This window comes from Sinocyclocheilus anshuiensis, unplaced genomic scaffold (assembly GCF_001515605.1).
Source record: "Sinocyclocheilus anshuiensis isolate Anshui unplaced genomic scaffold, SAMN03320099.WGS_v1.1 scaffold166, whole genome shotgun sequence".
NCBI classification, from domain to species: Eukaryota; Metazoa; Chordata; class Actinopteri; order Cypriniformes; family Cyprinidae; genus Sinocyclocheilus; species Sinocyclocheilus anshuiensis.
The window spans coordinates 1,854,319-1,871,911 of record NW_015546050.1 but is presented as its reverse complement, the minus strand read 5'-3'; the positions used below and the strand labels follow the sequence as shown (position 1 = coordinate 1,871,911).

The 17,593-nt window shown below is 36.2% G+C and overlaps 1 protein-coding gene across 1 annotated transcript; it reads right to left on the bottom strand.

The window, feature by feature from the left end:
- Positions 1-3,505: 3,505 nt before the first annotated feature.
- On the bottom strand, positions 3,506-16,702 carry LOC107699123 (bone morphogenetic protein 5-like). The gene is made up of 7 exons (XM_016500296.1): positions 16,681-16,702; positions 14,652-14,844; positions 8,638-8,786; positions 5,890-6,087; positions 4,767-4,843; positions 4,551-4,661; positions 3,506-4,274 (listed from the first exon to the last, which is right to left on the bottom strand). Exons 1-7 carry the CDS (start codon positions 16,700-16,702, stop codon positions 4,125-4,127), a joined length of 900 nt encoding a protein of 299 aa, XP_016355782.1. The 3' UTR covers positions 3,506-4,124.
- Positions 16,703-17,593: the final 891 nt, after the last annotated feature.

The window sequence follows — 17,593 nt, the reverse complement described above, 5'->3', positions numbered from 1 at the left end:
AAGTTGATGTATTTCCTCAGTGACCAGCACGGATCAGCTCCAGGCATGACGAAGTGATATCGTCCTCTTTTGGAAGGCCAAATAAAGTAGTTTCGCTCTCACAACGAAGCACACAGCGCCTTCACGACATGGCGGCGGCGGCAACAATACTACAGCGAGAATAAAAGTTACGCCTTCTTTCTTTGCGTGAACATTTGGGCAGCGTTATGCAAATCTTCCCAGATAGTGACGTATGTATGTGGGGGCGTGTTAGAACGAGCCGTTTTAGGTAGGTGTGGCTGACTCTGAACTTTTATAAAGAATATCTCTTTGGATTTGAGACTTTAGTCTTTGCAACTTTACAGATCTTCTTTATGCACCAAGAGCTTGTAACACTCCAAAGAGAAAGGAAAAATTGAAATCGCATCATATGACCCCTTTAAGTGAACATAAACAGTTGAGAAAGCAATCTGATGTGTATCATTATACTGGATCAATGCACTGTCTCTTAAAGTGACCGCGCCTAATTTACCAGCTGCTGTCGGTGTCCATATTGTTAATCTAAGAAAAAAGAGAGAAAACCACTCACTGCTCTTGACTGAATAAATTTTTTAGCTTTAACAAGGATTAGTCTATATTTAATCTAGACACTGACGACTATGCAGTGTTATTTTACATTTGATTATTCCGTTTCTGTACCTGAACACCTACAAACACTTGTCAGCTGTTTAATTTGTATCTTTGTTCTATTTATTTATTTGTGTTAATGTTTGTAATTTTTTTAATTTGTACTTATTTTATTGACTCTTCACTTTTCTTTAATAATGATAAAATAATTGAACTTTATATGTTAGACTTGAAGTATTGCTGTTTTATTGAAATTGGAATCAGGAATTGTAAAATTTAACTGGCATCTAAAATATCGGTGTAATACAAGCTTATTTTATTAGAATACTACCTAACATAACAGTGTTGTAAATATTATAGTGATGTAAATAGTTCTGGTGTAATATTATAGTGATGTAAATAAGACCTGCCCCTTTTTAAAATAAAATCTAAAGCTACTAAATTAATACAAGATCTGTGGGGTAAAAAAATAATATAAAAAATGAAAAAAGAGAATGTAAAAAAAAAGCCATATATATATATATATATAGTTTTATGAAGCCAGTCATGCATGTGTGTTACAGTGGTTATACCACTTTAAGAGGATTATTCGCATTACCCATGATAAAATCACTGTAACGCATGACCTGGCTCAGTGGCTCTTTGCTTTAGGTGAACACAGTCCAGTCCTGAAACACTCTGGCAGTGATTGGGAATGGAGCGGTATACAGGTGTTCCTTTTTACACGGATTGAATAGGACTTCTGGGGTCAAACATAGTCTTCTTTAACCTCTTTTACACCAAAGCAAGAGTGCACACACACACACAAATAACATTTGACTCAGAACACATCCTCTGTATTCTGAGCCGTGACCTTGTCCTGGTAACTAGCGTGTAAAAAATGTGACCCAGATGGTTGACTTGCTCAGGGACGTCTGATTGAGCTGTAATAAGGGTCTACAGCCCACCCACTAATGTGGTAAAATGAAGAAAGTAAACTGGAAAACATTTTGATTAGATCAAGTTTCAGCAGCGTTGTGGGCCGACTGCAAGCAGACACTTTCAAAATAAACTATAAGACCAGAGAAAAGAAAAATGTTCTAGCTTACGATAGGCTAAAGTAATGGGAGAAGAATTTTACAAATAAATATGACAACGTTGATACTTTATGATAGTGATTGATGTTTTATTTATTTGTGTCATTAATTTGTTTGTTGTCATGAATGATCCACAAACAGAACAAGAAAAAGGTAATTTTTACAGTGTGGAATCACCAAGAAAAATAAAAACAAACTTTTCCATGCCTTTAGGTATTATACATATTTCAACTAATGTTACATGTGTTAAAAATAATGTGTTTCCCATTCATTTAAACAAAGCTGTGCGTGTGTACAGATTGTGTTCTCTTGGGGTGTAGTGTCCTAAATATTTACCTAACTAGATAAACACACTCCTAATCATTTTAATATACGTCTACTTCCACTACATGTATATGTGTACGGGACAACAGAACTGCATTTTTAGTGGTGTTCGTGTGTCGTCCACTGTAGGTTGTGGTTTCATTTCAGGCACACCAATGTTTATTGCAGTGTAACACAGGGATATGACTGACAGTTGACCCTTTGACTACACAAAACAAGAAGCATATGAAGCTCATTACTACAATGAAGTCAAAGAGCAGAAACAGAGCAGCAATTTGAGCTAGAATATCAACGTATGAGGCACAGATTTGTGGTGCGGTGGGTGTCCCCTAGTTTTATGGTTCAAAAAACATAAAATCCAAATTCTGTTAACAATTTCAACAAGCATGTTTACATGCACATCATTTTCCGACTAAGCTCTGTGGTCTGAATAAGCCTTTAATCTGGAAAAAAAAAATAAACGTAATTGAATCAGTCTCCTTTTTGCACTGAAAATGATCTGGATAGCTTGATTTTTCACAAATGCACACACCTTGTATTGTAGCACTGATAATTACTCTCATTTGTACATATGCAGATCATAACACAAAATTCCAATTCACATAAGCTTATTCCAGCTGTCTCAGAATACAAGAAACCAGAATATTGGCTTAATCCGGTTATGGCAATTGGGTTCATACACATCAGACAAAAGTCTGATATTAACCGTGTAAACGCTATCATTTAGGTTGAACGTCAAATGAGCATCCAAAGATCTGAAGAGCCCCACTCTGATCGATCGTGTGTGCTCTCCGCAGGGAATGGGACAGTATATTCATCTATACTCACAATGGCGAATGATCCCTTTCCCCTTTTATGTGGCTACAGGGCTTATACTAAGGGAGTCACTGGCACAGATTTCCTTAAAATAGCAGCATTCATACTGGGCCTGGTGTTGTAGAAAGGAAGACATTTAGTGGAATTGGAAGGAATCCATGATATTAAACAGTAGATGGGATTGTGGAACAGCAGGAGTAATCATGCAGGGCAGCAGTCACAAATCATTCACGCCGCTAGATGTTAAGTTAACAGGTGGCCTCCGCTATTCATTGGACGTCAACACTCTTTTTAGATCGGGACCACATAACATCTGGGTGCCCTGAACACTGGTTTCAATTAGGTCAAATATAATCACTCAATTTTCTGGCATTCAACAAAAATGTTCTTTTTAAAAAAAAAAAGACAGATTTTTGATAAAATCTTTATCATGTGATCAGATGAGGTCAACATAGATTTATTTGCATGCAAATATATGCCGGTTTAACAAAAAGTAAAAAAATGGAGTAATAGAGTTTTCTAGCAAATTTACGCAAAACCTGCAACAAACATGATGTTGAGTCAACTGATAGAGACAGACACAAAAAATATATTTGAAAATATATTTAATGACATACAAACACTGTTCTAAAATAATAAATGCAATATTTAAAAAAAAAATAATAATATATATATATATATATTACTCAGAGTACTAATACAAGTGTATATAGGGAAGAAGCATATTTGCTTGAAAAAAAAAAATCAAACTTAATTTTGCATGTCCACCCACTGATATCTAAAGCAAACTAATATGGAACAGTAATTGTGGGCTGCAATACCTTGGGTAATTTCAGGAAATATGTATAGTCCTAGGACTCAGTGCTTTTACAACAACACCACAATAATTTCAGTAACAAAGAAAAACATTTGTTTGTTTGCAAAATCCAATATGGCTGTTTTTCCCCACATAAAAAAATGTATTTAGGTGACTTAGAGTTTAAGGCATTTACACTTATTTTGTAAAATAGCAGCAGTTCTGTTTTGGAGTGGTTGCTTATAAATCTGATATGTAATCTAAAGAAAGGAAATTAGACTTGATCCTGTAAAACTCTCTCTAACTCAGAGCAATCAGCTATGGATCAGTGGTAAAGAGTGGTAACTCATCTACATCTCTCATATAAAAAATCGTTATTAAAAAACAAAGCCAAATAAATAAGAGGAATTATGAGCTAATATATACATAATACTGTACATCAAATGTCAAAAACTATTTCTTTAGATATGTTATTCCAGCAATATGACACAGAAGCTCATCTGTCCTCAGTGACATCCACAGGACCTCACCACCATATTCCTGTACTTCTTCAGAATTACATTTGAGCTGTCATCAAAATACAGCACTGATATGGCATTCAGTTTGGTCGGTGCACAACAAGGCTTTGGCACATTATCAGGAAACATTAGATGGACCTAAGACGAGCAAAAAAAAAGAGAAATGTATGACACGTGGGACTAAAAACCAGTGGGTTTTAACTTGAGACAACATAGTAACAAAAATGGTTTATCAAACAAAAATATCTTTCAAACTAAACAATGAAATGTATTTATTAATTGTACCATGAAATACATGAACTACAAGTTATGTATATATATATAAACTGCTGTCCATTTTTAGGTCTAATTTTTAAAGCTGCTGCTATAAACAATTTAAAAAATATATTGTATGATGAAGCAAAGGACGCTTACCAAGGTCTGCACAATCGCATGGTTTGTCGCATTCATATGTGCATTCAGTGGAAACGAACATTCTCCATCACAATAAAAGGCTGCATAGCCCTCTGGAGCAATAATCCAATCCTAAAATGACAGAGAGACAGAGATGAATTCTCTGGCTGAATGAAGCAATCACGCTGTGCAGTCTTGTAATTGATTGATCTCTTGCGAGCCGCCACATGCATTTACCTGCCATCCTAAGTCGCGGAAGCTCACGTAAAGTTCATGCTTCTTGCAGGCTTGTCTCTGTTCACTGGTGTTCTGATCTAGATAACAGCAGCAAAACAGACGTTGAGCGTTCAAACACTGAGGTAGTCGTGTTGTTTAGTCTAGGAGTGTGTGTGGGCTCAGTGTGCACTATGTTTGCAGCTGGCAGGACGTCTTTGTATACAGACTCTGAATGCAGTAAATACTCAGTAATTTGATGGCAGCAAAGAGGCCTACATTCATTAAACATTAGGTAAGCTCAGCAGGTATTCCTCAAGTGAGTGATCTAGAACTGTGGATTAAAAACACTGCCACTTAGTAATTGCAAATCAACGATGTTGTAAGTGATTTATTGCACAGACTGTTTGCACAGACAGCTAAACTGGATGATGACATCACTGAATCATCAATGAACTGATTTTAGCTGGAACAATTCAGTATTATTGACAAACTATTTTTCTGTTTGACACTTTAAAGCTGTTTTGACGCAATCAGTATTGTATAAAGCGCTATACAAATGATGGTACAGAAAGTATCCCACTAATATGACAGGTTTCACTGAAAAAGAAGCCTAGGAAATCAAACATTTCTGTGGTGGCCCTAGCCGCTGTAAAAGCCAAAAAAGGGACAGTGGGATATTGAGCTTCTTTAAAACATGATTGTAATCATGCCTTGAACACCATCTGACTGACAACTAATGTGAACCAGAGTTTATTTTGTATTTTACCTGCCATGGTTTATCTGAAACACTTGAAAGCACTATATTGGACTGGTGTAGCTAAAAACAAAAATAATAATAATGGCAAAACATTCTCCACAAGCACCTTCTTATAATGTGCCTTGAGTATCTTTAATAGATTTGATGCCACTAACCTGACAGATTTCATAAATCCAGTGATTAGTTCAATTAATTTGATCCAGTAATTAGACAAGAGGTTGTGAGATCAAGAAACTGCTTTTGAGGTTTTTTTTGTAACGTATGTACATGATGTCAGAAAGTGAGCTGAAGCTGCTCTTTCGCCATGTCTAGTGGAAGTTAGAAAAATTGATAACATTAATTACAGCATCTCTGAATGTTTTTAAATATCGAAAAACTGTACTGTACCTCCACTTTTAAGAGCTGGTGAAGATTTCTGTTGTGTTCTACTTTTGTTTCTGTTGTGGCTCTTCCTCTTGTTTCCTGTGGCTCTTACAGAACGGAGCAGAACCTCACTGGCTTTGAAAAAAGCAACCAGGAATGGCTGTTTGGACTGAGGTCCGGCCCTTCCGATGATGCCAGCAGATTTCATGTTGATGCTTCTACCTGAATATCAAACAGAAGAATGCATCCGATTACAAAGATCAACGTTAGACAAACAGCCATGATTAAGTCATGAAAACCTCTTCCTGGGTGGCAAAATCACCACAACTAATTATGACAGTTTCTATGGTCCACACAGACACTAGTGATTGTGTACGTCAAACTGAGCTGAATTCAGGGCTGAAAACTGATCTCAAATTGCAGACAACTTCATGGCATCAGGTTCCCATTTAAGAAAGAGGAAAAACTGGGCGTAGTCGTGACTCAAAGATGATCCTTTTGTGAAGTCTCACATTGGTAAACGTGTCTGTTTTTAAGCTAATATAATAAATATGTGAATGGAAATGAAACCAGCTGCATTTCATGGTCCTTATTTCCAGTAAAAAGAGAATGCATCAATCAAAACAATAAAGCACATGCAGGAAAGAACACTAAAATATGACGCTGTCTTTAAAGTGACCAAATGTTTATCATTCAATAAATTACCCAACAAATTATTTACATAGAGCAATGGCAGTCTGACAGATATTTATTGTAAAGCTCCACTAAAAACAAAACACATCCCACATTCACAGTTCCACGTATTTAAACTAGAATTTCCCGTACAACGGTGTAACTCTCTACATAAACACTGCATTACAATGCCTCACTGAAGAACTCAATTAGGTAGGCCCAAATTTTTGCAATTTTGCCATACATCCAAAATTCAAACCATATTGATTCAACAATATAGGTGTTGTAAATGATGCCACACAGGTGGAGTAATAACTTCTGCTAATTAATTGGTTTGAGACTGAAATAATGCTAGATTATTGCTGAAAGTCATGAACATGGCATCTAAGGGCTTTTTGTTATCTGTTGATTTATTTCAACTTGGGAAATTTTTTTTTGTGCAACATACTTCACTTCCAACAGACTTCAGACTCCCAGTGATCAATAACCAATGACAATTTCATGAGCATTACTATCTGAAACACTCTGTCAGTAATTTATCAAGCAAAACTGGAAAAATAATGTGTGGAGTGGCATTATACTCCAAAGAGCTGGGTAGTAGCTAAATTACATGTAATCTGGATTACGTAATCAGATTCCAAAAATCAAGTATTCGTAATCAGTATATACATTTTATAATGCTCATAATCAGATGATAGTTTTTTTTTATGGATAACATGATTACATATTTGCACAGTGGCAGTTCTGTCATGACAACTCTCAAAGAGTTTTTACAAGGTAATATACATGCCAATGTTAATGTGTTTGGTCTTGGTTTAATTGATCTACTACGCTGCTATGGCAGAGCAAGCATCGAGACTTGCTGCAGCCAATGCATCCACAGATATGCTGCTGTGAGCATGTAAAGAATACTGCTGCTGCACATATATATGAAATAACCCCCATACATAAACATGAAACTACCCTGTATATCCCTATACAGTTGGAGCTGGGGAAGGTGGAGGGTTTCTGAAACACACTGCAACTGCTACAGCATGCTCAAGCCAAGTATTTGAATGTTGTGCAGCAAGAGCATTGGCTGCTGATGCGAAAGAAACCAAACAGCTGTGCCATGTGAATAATCATGTGATTATTTCAGACTGAATTAGAACCTATCGGCCTGCACCATCTAGAGTTTCATGACAGAACTTTGTATTAAATCATTTACAATTGATTGATTCTCCCTAATTCTTCTTTTTCTGTTTTAAATGTTCCTTTCTAAAAATCCTACTGTGTGTCATACAATGCCTTGTAAAACCATGATTCTAAATTTGGGTGAAAAAAGCACCTCTCAAGCAATTAGACCATGTATGAAAAAAATTATTATGCAAGTTACAAAACACTCGTGATGTATAACTGTGAATGAATGAATGAATGATGCAGTTATATAGGGCTTTATTGTGTATTGCTGTACACCCAAAGCGCTTTGAAGTGTGAAGCACAATGTCTTCATCATATCCAGTCATATCCGGTTTTGGTGTGTAATGTCATTGTTGTTTTCATATTTACTAATATTTGTTCATGTAATGCAGGGATTTCCACTTTATTTAAAGAAAATATTTACTTGAAATATCTCTGAGGAAGTTAATATTTCAATAATTTAACTTAACCTTCGCATGGTTACACTTCTCCAATGTCAGTTAATGGTCACATTGACATGCAGGTAAACAAATTATTTTAGTGTTAGTATATTTTAGTGCTTAGTGTTTAATGTAATGTTGAATGCATTTTATGATGTTGATATAAAAGAAAAAAGGAATATATTTTCTTTCTCTGATTTTGGTGTCAATATGGTACATTTCATGGTAAGTTTAAAACAAGTTTGAAAAAAATAATAATATAAAAAGTAGTCACGATACATCACCTAAAAAGAGTAACCTAGATTACATTACTAACTACAGTTTTCATCATGTAATCTGTAATCAGTAATGGACTATAATTTGTAAGTAATCTATTCAGTACTGACACTCCAGTTTCCAGTACCATCCTCTGACTGCATTCTCTGACGCAGCATAAACTGTGTGAGTGCCCTTAATTAAAGCGTAGATGCTACTGTCTTACCGTCAGTGGTCTCCACGCAGAGCTGTAGGCCCATGTTCTGCTGCGGGTTCAGGACCCAGTGATTACTGGTGGCTGTGATGTCAAACACCAGCCACCCCCCATCAGTAGCGCGGATCTTTTTTGAGTCCAAGAGAAATGTTTCGGCATCCCTAATGAGACAATAAGAATGCACTATGACAATGTGATTTACATAATATTTTTGAATATAATATTTAACTGTCCCCCACAAATAGATGAATGTTAAACTGTAATGACATGTTTAAAATCCGAGACGAATGAGTTGGATTTTGCTAATTGCAGTCATTCTGCATCTTAATTAGCAATGTTGATTATAACATACAAAAACAAATATTGAAACGAGTGCAACCAAATTTTCTCTCAACCTTTCCTTTTCATCTCAACCACAATTTTGTCAACAAGCCATTCCTGTTCATCTACTTAACTGATGTTCCAAAACAGCACATGGGCCACACAGTGAGACAGCAGACAGGAAAAATGATCAGAGACAGTGGCACATCCCAGCATGCCACAATGAGGGCGAGCGCAGCACACCACCACATTCTGCATCCCTGTTACAACTCAATATTCTCATTTTCTTTTCAACTTTAGCGTGCCCAAGTGAATACGACTGACATAAAGTAGGCTATCTGTGCATTATATACACTGACCTCAAAAGACAGGGAGAGATGAAAACAGATGCTAATACATGTTCTCAGAACTCACCAAGTATCATGGAATTCTTTAAAGTACCATGGAGTGCCATGTGAATACCATGGCTAATGGTAAACCATTCAGTTCCATGGTATAAATCAAAGTACTGTGGTGTTACCATCTGTTAAATATTCTGATTCCACTACTGATGATGATTTTTCTAAACAAATACAATGGCATTTTTCTGCATTTCCTTTTATTAGAAGACCATCTGTTATGTCAAAAACTTTGTTCTGAATGTTGTTCTGAATGTCTTTGTTCTGAACAAACAACCAGTTGGTAATTACACTGATTTAAGCCTCATGAGCCTTCAGTTCAACATAACACATGAAAAGTTCTTGGTTCATTTCCAGTTTGGCACAACAAAAGTAATGACTTGTGGTTCAGTGAAAAAGTAAAGAACTGCTCTGACCGATTCAGCCAGCGAGTTATTAGATGGATTCAAACAAATAGTGAACCCGTGAGTTTCAGACTGATTTTAGAGTCAACTAATTAAAACAGTTCAGTCGCTTGCGAGTTGGATTACATTAAACTGCGAACAGCCAGAGAGGACAATGCACTAGAAACGTGTGGTCTATTTACTGTGTCATGGCACCCAGTCTTTTGCTTTCATTAAATTCATTTTTTTTCTCTGCTGAACAGAAACTAATGTCACCTGGTTCAAATAAATAAATTGAACTAGTTCTGAATAAGAATTGGTTCTCTATTCCCAATCCTAACCATCAAGGTACTGTACCTCCACAATACTGTTTTGTAAAGGTATAAAGTTTCATTTACCGCCATGCCTTTAACACTCACAGTGGGCACACTTTGGCAGGCTGTAAGAAGTGGGTGCTAAGCTGTGAAACACATAACTTCCACTAATCACAGGAAAATCACAGTATGGACACAGGAGTGAATGTGTGAAGTTGTCGGACGTGGACGCCTCATAAACACAGCCATGAGGAAGGTTTCCAGGGCCTCTGATGGCAGAATCCATTATAAACCCCTGTTTCATTGCCCCAGGAGAGCCGTATCTCCGCTTAAATATTTCAGCTGCATTCATTCATGGTGAGAAAAGGCCCTGTCTATGGTATGCCCATGTATGACTCAAGATAAGTCACGGGTCTCAATCTAGATTAGAAGACCATTAGAACCATGAAGAGGCAGGTGGGCACAGACTCACTTTTGGGAAGCTGTGGAAGTCTCTTGATGCAGAGGCCCTCTATTAAGGCCAGATGGCCCTGTCTGGGGTGCAAGCGCTCTGACAAGCAGTCGAGATATGCAAAGAGTGATAACTGATGGACTTTCAAGACTTTCATAAGTGCTGGAACTTGCAAATGAGCTGTTAATGGAAAGCTTTATCCATGGCCATTACCAGCAAGTATATCTGGTGAGACTGAGGAAGAACAGGTTTGCTTTGGTTCGGGTGGGCTCTGGTTAGACTTATGCCGGTATTCGGTAATGCGATATATCACGGTAATGACTATGCACGATATTGTTATCGTGGGCACTTCTAAATACCGTGAATAATTATATATTACAAATTATTCCGAATTTTGAATGCATTTTAAGAATACTTTTCCCATCAACTGGTCAAAATGCACAACACCGCTGTATGCTGCGTGAAAGACGCGTGCGCACTCTGATGTAAACAAGCACTGACGAGAAGCACATGGCAGAACATGTGAGAGCGCATGCTGGATGAAAGTGCACTTTCACTCTCTGACAACAGACGGCGCTAAACTGCAGAAATAATAATAATAATAATAATAATAATAATAATAATAATAATAATAATAATAATAATAATAATAATAATAATAATAATAATAATAATAATAATAATAATAATAATAATAATAATAATAATAATAATAATAATAATAATAATAATAAGGCTATTTATTTTCAAACTTTTTTTACATTTTAATCTGGACTACAACATGCCCTAGATATTGTTTGAAAGCGTTTTGATTCTGTATTGTTCGGTCACACTTTACATTAGGGCTTCTAGCATTAGCAATTAATCGCAACATGAAAATTTGATACCGGCATATCCCTAGCTCTGGTTAAAATAAATTATTCCTAGCGGACAAGAGGTTGTGTGATCCTTACAGAACAGAGTTGAACTATTGTCATGTTCTTTTAGTAAAGCCCAGATGGCTATATCCTAAAAATAAAAAAATTAAAAATAAATAAAAATCAGCAAAGCTGGGCTAGTTTTCTTAGGAAAAATTTTCCATACATCATTTCACAATGACTATGCAATCTTTCTTTGTGAATTAAAGGCAGAGGTTGGACCTCCCACACTTTAGATGTTGAGAAGGACTTGTATTACCATCTAACTCAAACCTTATAGACCAATTTAGAGTAGACGTCACAGTTACGTCACTTGCAGCTGCGCGCGCATAGTGGTTGCAGAAAAACACTGGGAACAAGTGGAGGTAAATGGGTAAAATCCATGGAATAAAAGAAAAAAAAAATGTTTGTGCCTTTTGATGTCAAGATCGGAATGCAAATAATTTTTAAAGAATGCTGTCGTCAAAGACGCCATTTGAAGCTAAACGCAGACGTTTAAATGGACATACTATGGATGAAAACTGCTATGATTACTCTACTTTTAAAGCATACATTCGATTTAAACAATAGGTCTACATAATATTCACATATGCTGTTCAAAGGGGACGTATTGTATTAGCCCTACAGTTACAGCATGAAATATTATTTAACATTAAACCTTACTATTAACATTTTTACATAGCATTTATTTTATCTCCCAATTTTGACTTTTTTTCTCGCAAATGCAAGTTTATATCTCCTAATTCGGACTTTATAACTCGACTTAACTCAAAAATAGTGAGTTTGTCAAATCTGAGGGAAAAAAAAACAGAAGAGCAGAGGGGAAAAGAGAGAATGATTGTTTTTCCTTATTAGAATTGTGAGATTGAGTTTGATGAAGGTGAACGGATTTGGTTTGCTGTGCAAAATAAGAGTGCTCAAGTTCAAAGGTTACATAATAATGAACGTGGTAATGAATGGATAGATTTAAGGCAGGAGATGGGGTGATGGAGGGATGCTGGAAGAGTCATCATGGTAGTGAGGTACGCAGCTGTTTATATACTCTTGCATAATGATTGACAGGATCAAATGAACTAGCTCCTCCTCAGCCTTGGCTTTAAAACTCCATAAAGTAAATCTTCTTTGTGGAATACTCAGAATGATAAAGATACCAGTCTGCCATTTGGATTGTTTTTACATTCAGCAAAAGCAATGATATTCGTTACACATTCATAGATCCTGTAGTAAATATGGTAGCCTACAGTAGTTGTAAAAGCAACGCTTGAGACACGTGCTCCTGAATCATGTTACACAACATCATCCTTGGAAAAAGTTCCAAAATGTGTTACATTAATATTAGCCAAATGTATTTAACTTTTTCCACACATTTTCTGAAACATTGTGTACCATTGTCAGTCTTTCAATGGTGACAAATTACGGTCTTAAAACATCCTGACGCATTCAGTTTAATCGTCACAAGGGAAACCTCCAGACAGACTCCAGACTCACTCGTGTAAACAGGATGTCTTTTTATTTTCCGCTTGATTGCCTGCCTAAAGTGTTTCACAGACTAGGTGGAGTTTTAAGAGACTATCCTACAGGTTTAATTGGAAGTCAGGTTTAATTTAAACTTAACGTGTTACTCTGGGGAAAAAAACTACCACTGATGCTTTGTTCAGCTGTAAAAGAGCTTTTTCAACACAATAGCATTAGTGTGTGTAGTGTTTTATGTATTTAATATGTAATTATATTTTCATATATACATCTTAAATACATGAGGGAGTTGTGTATTGTAAATGCCTGGGTTTGTGGTTTGAGTATGTTGTGATGTTTTATATGTGGATTTAGTTTATTGTGTTAGGCTATTGATGTTGATACTGCATAAATTGCCCTGTGAAGGGACAAAATAAAGAGTACCACTATTACTACTACTGTATTAAATTTAAAGCCATACAAATGTTTACAAATCATCTGAGGTTTACAGAATTTATATTTTAATATATGGGAGTTTGGATGCAGTTCATAAATAAATGTACCATCAAAAAGGTCTTTCTCTAATAATGTTTCTCTATCATTTATTGAAAGTCCTGCTATGAGATTGTGTATTAAACTCACCTAGCAAAGGTTCAGACAATTTTGATACTGACCAGGCAGAACATTTGAACACTGCCTTTCAAAAATATGTATTTATTTTTTTAAATAAATTAATACTTTTATTCAGCAAGAACACATACGAAAGGTTTCTGAGATTACATGTAATCTGGAAAAAAATCAAGTATTTGTAATCAGTATATTACATTTTATAATGCTCATAATCAGATTACAGTTAGTTTTTTATGGATTACATGATTACATATTATTTGCTCTTACTCTTAGAGTTGTCATGACAGAAAAAAATCTATTCATCCTTAAAAAAAATAAAGTATGAAATTTCAAGAAAAATATTAAGCATAAAAATCAGCACTTTACAGAATGATTTCTGAAGGATCATGTGACACTGAAGACTGGAGTAATGATGCTGAAAATTCAGCTTTGATCCCAGGAATATGATCACAGGAATAAATTACATTTGACAATATATTCAAACAGAATACAGTTATTTTAAATTGTAACAATATTTCACAATATTACTGTTTTCACTGTATTTTGATCAAATAAATGCAGCCTTGGTGAGCAGATGAGAAACTTTTGAACAGAATGGTGCCTATCTATTTCGTAGTCCTCAATGTTTGTAAATTGATGAAGTGTTTGTATTTTTGGCACATTCTTTTTAGATAGCAAGCAACATGATCTTTTTTTTTTTGGAACTACACAACCTGTAAAAAGCCAAGTTTACTCATTCTTATGAAATAAGAATATATAAGAATAAAATATGAAATAACACAAGTATGGGAATAATGTTGTGACAAAGAAGTGATCTAAGAAGTATTTGAACTTCATACTGTGATGCTTTTTAAATGGATTTGAAGAAGTTCATACTGTATGCATTAGACAATTATTGGCTGCTTTTCCTTTGCTCCATCTGCTCCAACTCATCCAGACATTTTGATTAAAATGTTGTGGAGAATTCCCTGAGAATTAATTATGGCCACTAACAATGGCATTTTATTTGCAGGTGTTGTTTGTGTTCTTTGATTTCATTTTGTAAAGAAATGCATGTATTCTATAAGAAGCAATTTAAGGAATGGGATCATGAGAAACATTAATTCACTCTATTGTGTTCAAACTTTCAAACGGTGGTGTAAAATGGGGAAAGATCTCACCTGTTTGGATATTCTTTGATGACTTGGTAAATGGTGACTTTGAGTGTGATGTTCTCATATCTGATGTGACTTTGATCCTTGTAAATCCGGAACTCGGCGGCGGTCACTGCCTCACCTTCTGGAATCTGAGTCAGGTCGAAACGAAACTCCCTGTAGTGTCTTCTGTGATGGGAGAAATCCTTATCCCTCTCGACTGCACGGAAACACAAAGCGCACCATGAGAAGGTGCACGGGACTCATTTTTCTCACACTGTAGGACGGAGGAAGACTATCACGCACATGTAAAGTGTCAGGAGATGCTTTCTTTAAAAAGTCATTCATCAAAACCGTCAACATTCCACGCCTAATCCACACATCTGGACGACCATCAAAAGCAGTATCCAGTCCATTAAAGCAGCCATCTAAGCACAGGTAGCAGGCGCTACACAAGCCCTTCCCTGTATGCTCTATCCATGATGAATGGGCAGTCAGGTAAGAAAAACAGGCCTTTGCTAATAACACACTGCGTTAGCAGAGAAAAGCTGACAAGACACAAATGTCGAGTTAAATCACAAGCTTTCTACTCCGATATGCTGACCTCCCAAGATCCCCCTTTCTAATCTGCTGCAAATACCATGCGGGTGAAATGTTATCATTGTCAGAAATTTAGTGCTACCTCCTAAAACTGTCCTAAATGGTAGAAACCTAAACAAGAAAACATTTTTGATATACTGGATGTGCCTAGTAGATAACGCTTTCTCTATATATCTAGAAACTGTTCTGCCAGATGGTGATCAAGCATTGCACTCAATGTGTGTTTTGACCCTTGAACAGGCCTCTGACATTCAGTGAGGTACCAACTGAGGAGTGAAAATCCTGCTGAGAATACGCTACTCAACCTGATTGTGCCATCACTACTATTCTGAAGACATACAGCACTGCTCATTAAGCAGCAGAGCTGAAGTGTGCTTGCTTTGTGGTGCCGGTGAAAGAGCGCAGCTCGGCTTCTCTGATAGCTTATCTACAGTGAAAGTCTGTAGTTACTTAACACGGAGAGGTCAGAGGGCAGGCCACAGTTACACCAGCTGGCCAGACTCAACTTCAGCATCCTGGCTGCTAATTAAGAACAGAGGATGGGGATCTAGTGCTTTCCGGGCAATAGAGAGATATTGAGAGAGATTAATTCAGCGCATTCATTTCAAGAGATCAATGGAGAAGTTAAAGCATGTTTTGCCTGCATGACAATGATCCAGTCTTTACCTTTGAATGGAGGCTTAAGCTAAATTTTCCATTTGCTCTACTCATAGCTGTTGTTTTTCTTTACTATGAGTGTCCATTTTGATCGTTCTCCTAACTCATGAACTACAGCATCAACACAAGCATGCAATGTATCCAGGATCCTTTTAGTGCTTTCGTCTCGTTGTACATTGAAAGATCTGCAGCGCTTTGAAAGAAGACGCTGTATATGCCCTCACTCTCCTGAGTGAAAACACATGGAGCGCAGTTAAGGTGATGATGGGCTCTACCTTAACACACACGTTTATTTACTCTGCCATATCTGAGGCCCAAACTTTGTTTATTCTGAACTCCCTTTTGTATTTTTCGGACAAATCCATAAAACAATAAAATCAAACAGAATTTTTGTGATTCATCTGGGTGTGGGATTTTATCCTCTCCATAAACAAAACAGCGACCTTTAACAGCATGTCCTTTAATGGAAAAACAAGCAAAAAATATGACTAAACCAGCGTCTAACGCATAAATTAGATTAGCAAAGAAAGAAAAAAAGGCTAGCTACTGGCACCAGATTACCAGATTTAGACCAAAAGCGTCCTTTCTTCAAGCTCTTTCCTCTGCTCGACAACAGGAAGTAATTAAGGCAAACTGTCCTCAGGTCAGACAGTCACTTGATAAGTTTACATGAACTGTGAAGTGAGAGGTCACAGCCACTGAAGTTGTATACAGTTCAGCGTATACTTATCGTCTTATCGCAACATTCTTCAAATATCAGTAAAAAGCATTTATTACTAATGACAGGATATTAACAAACCCTGCTTGTACACGTCCTTCATGATTTGCTTCACATTTTCTACTTTACAGTATGTGCATGTATGTTTTCTAAGAAGTATATTCTGATATAATGACACTCTTTATAGCCACATTTTTATTTTCTCTCTAACCTGCAATTGCCTCAGAGTTTCCAGTAACCATACAGTCCTATATATACACCGTTTATAGAGTTTTCAAGGACAGCGTAAATGTGGAGGACTATATTCCAGTAATATGAAAAAAATCACCTTGCTATTTTAACACTGGATTCGAAAGAAGGCACTACATTTGAATAAATGAACGATGGCATAGATATTAATTCCTTACAACGACACAGACGTTTGCAAGAACATAGCAATAGTGCAAAACTGTTGAATAAAAATAATTATTATTAGACAGACTTGCTAAAATAGTCTAATAGAAATGTACAATCACATAAGTGCACAACATCATCAAACGGCCTCAAAGTGAAACAGGCTATAGCGATGGCATTTTGATAGCATTGTTGTTGAACAATGTACTTCAATAATGCATTCATTCAAAATAGCATTTTTGATTTTTCCAATGAGATGTTTTCACTTCAATAACCAGCAAATGGACATCTATCTATCTATCTCTATATATATATATATTTTTTTTTTTCAACAAAACATGTAAGAAGCTTGTTTACTCAACTCAGCCCTTCTAGACTCCCGTGTGTCTACTAAATTCAATAGGCTATAATTTTACAGTTTATAAACTTGGTGAGGCACTAAATCTGTAATATTTTGACAAACGAAGCGGTAGCTGCCAATTATCAATAATTGCCACTTAAAATCAGGAGCTAGGCTATAATTGCATTCCTTCTATAAACGAGCACATATTTTAAGTTTATACGTGTTCTGATGTCTTAGCTCAAAATATATGTCTGTTAT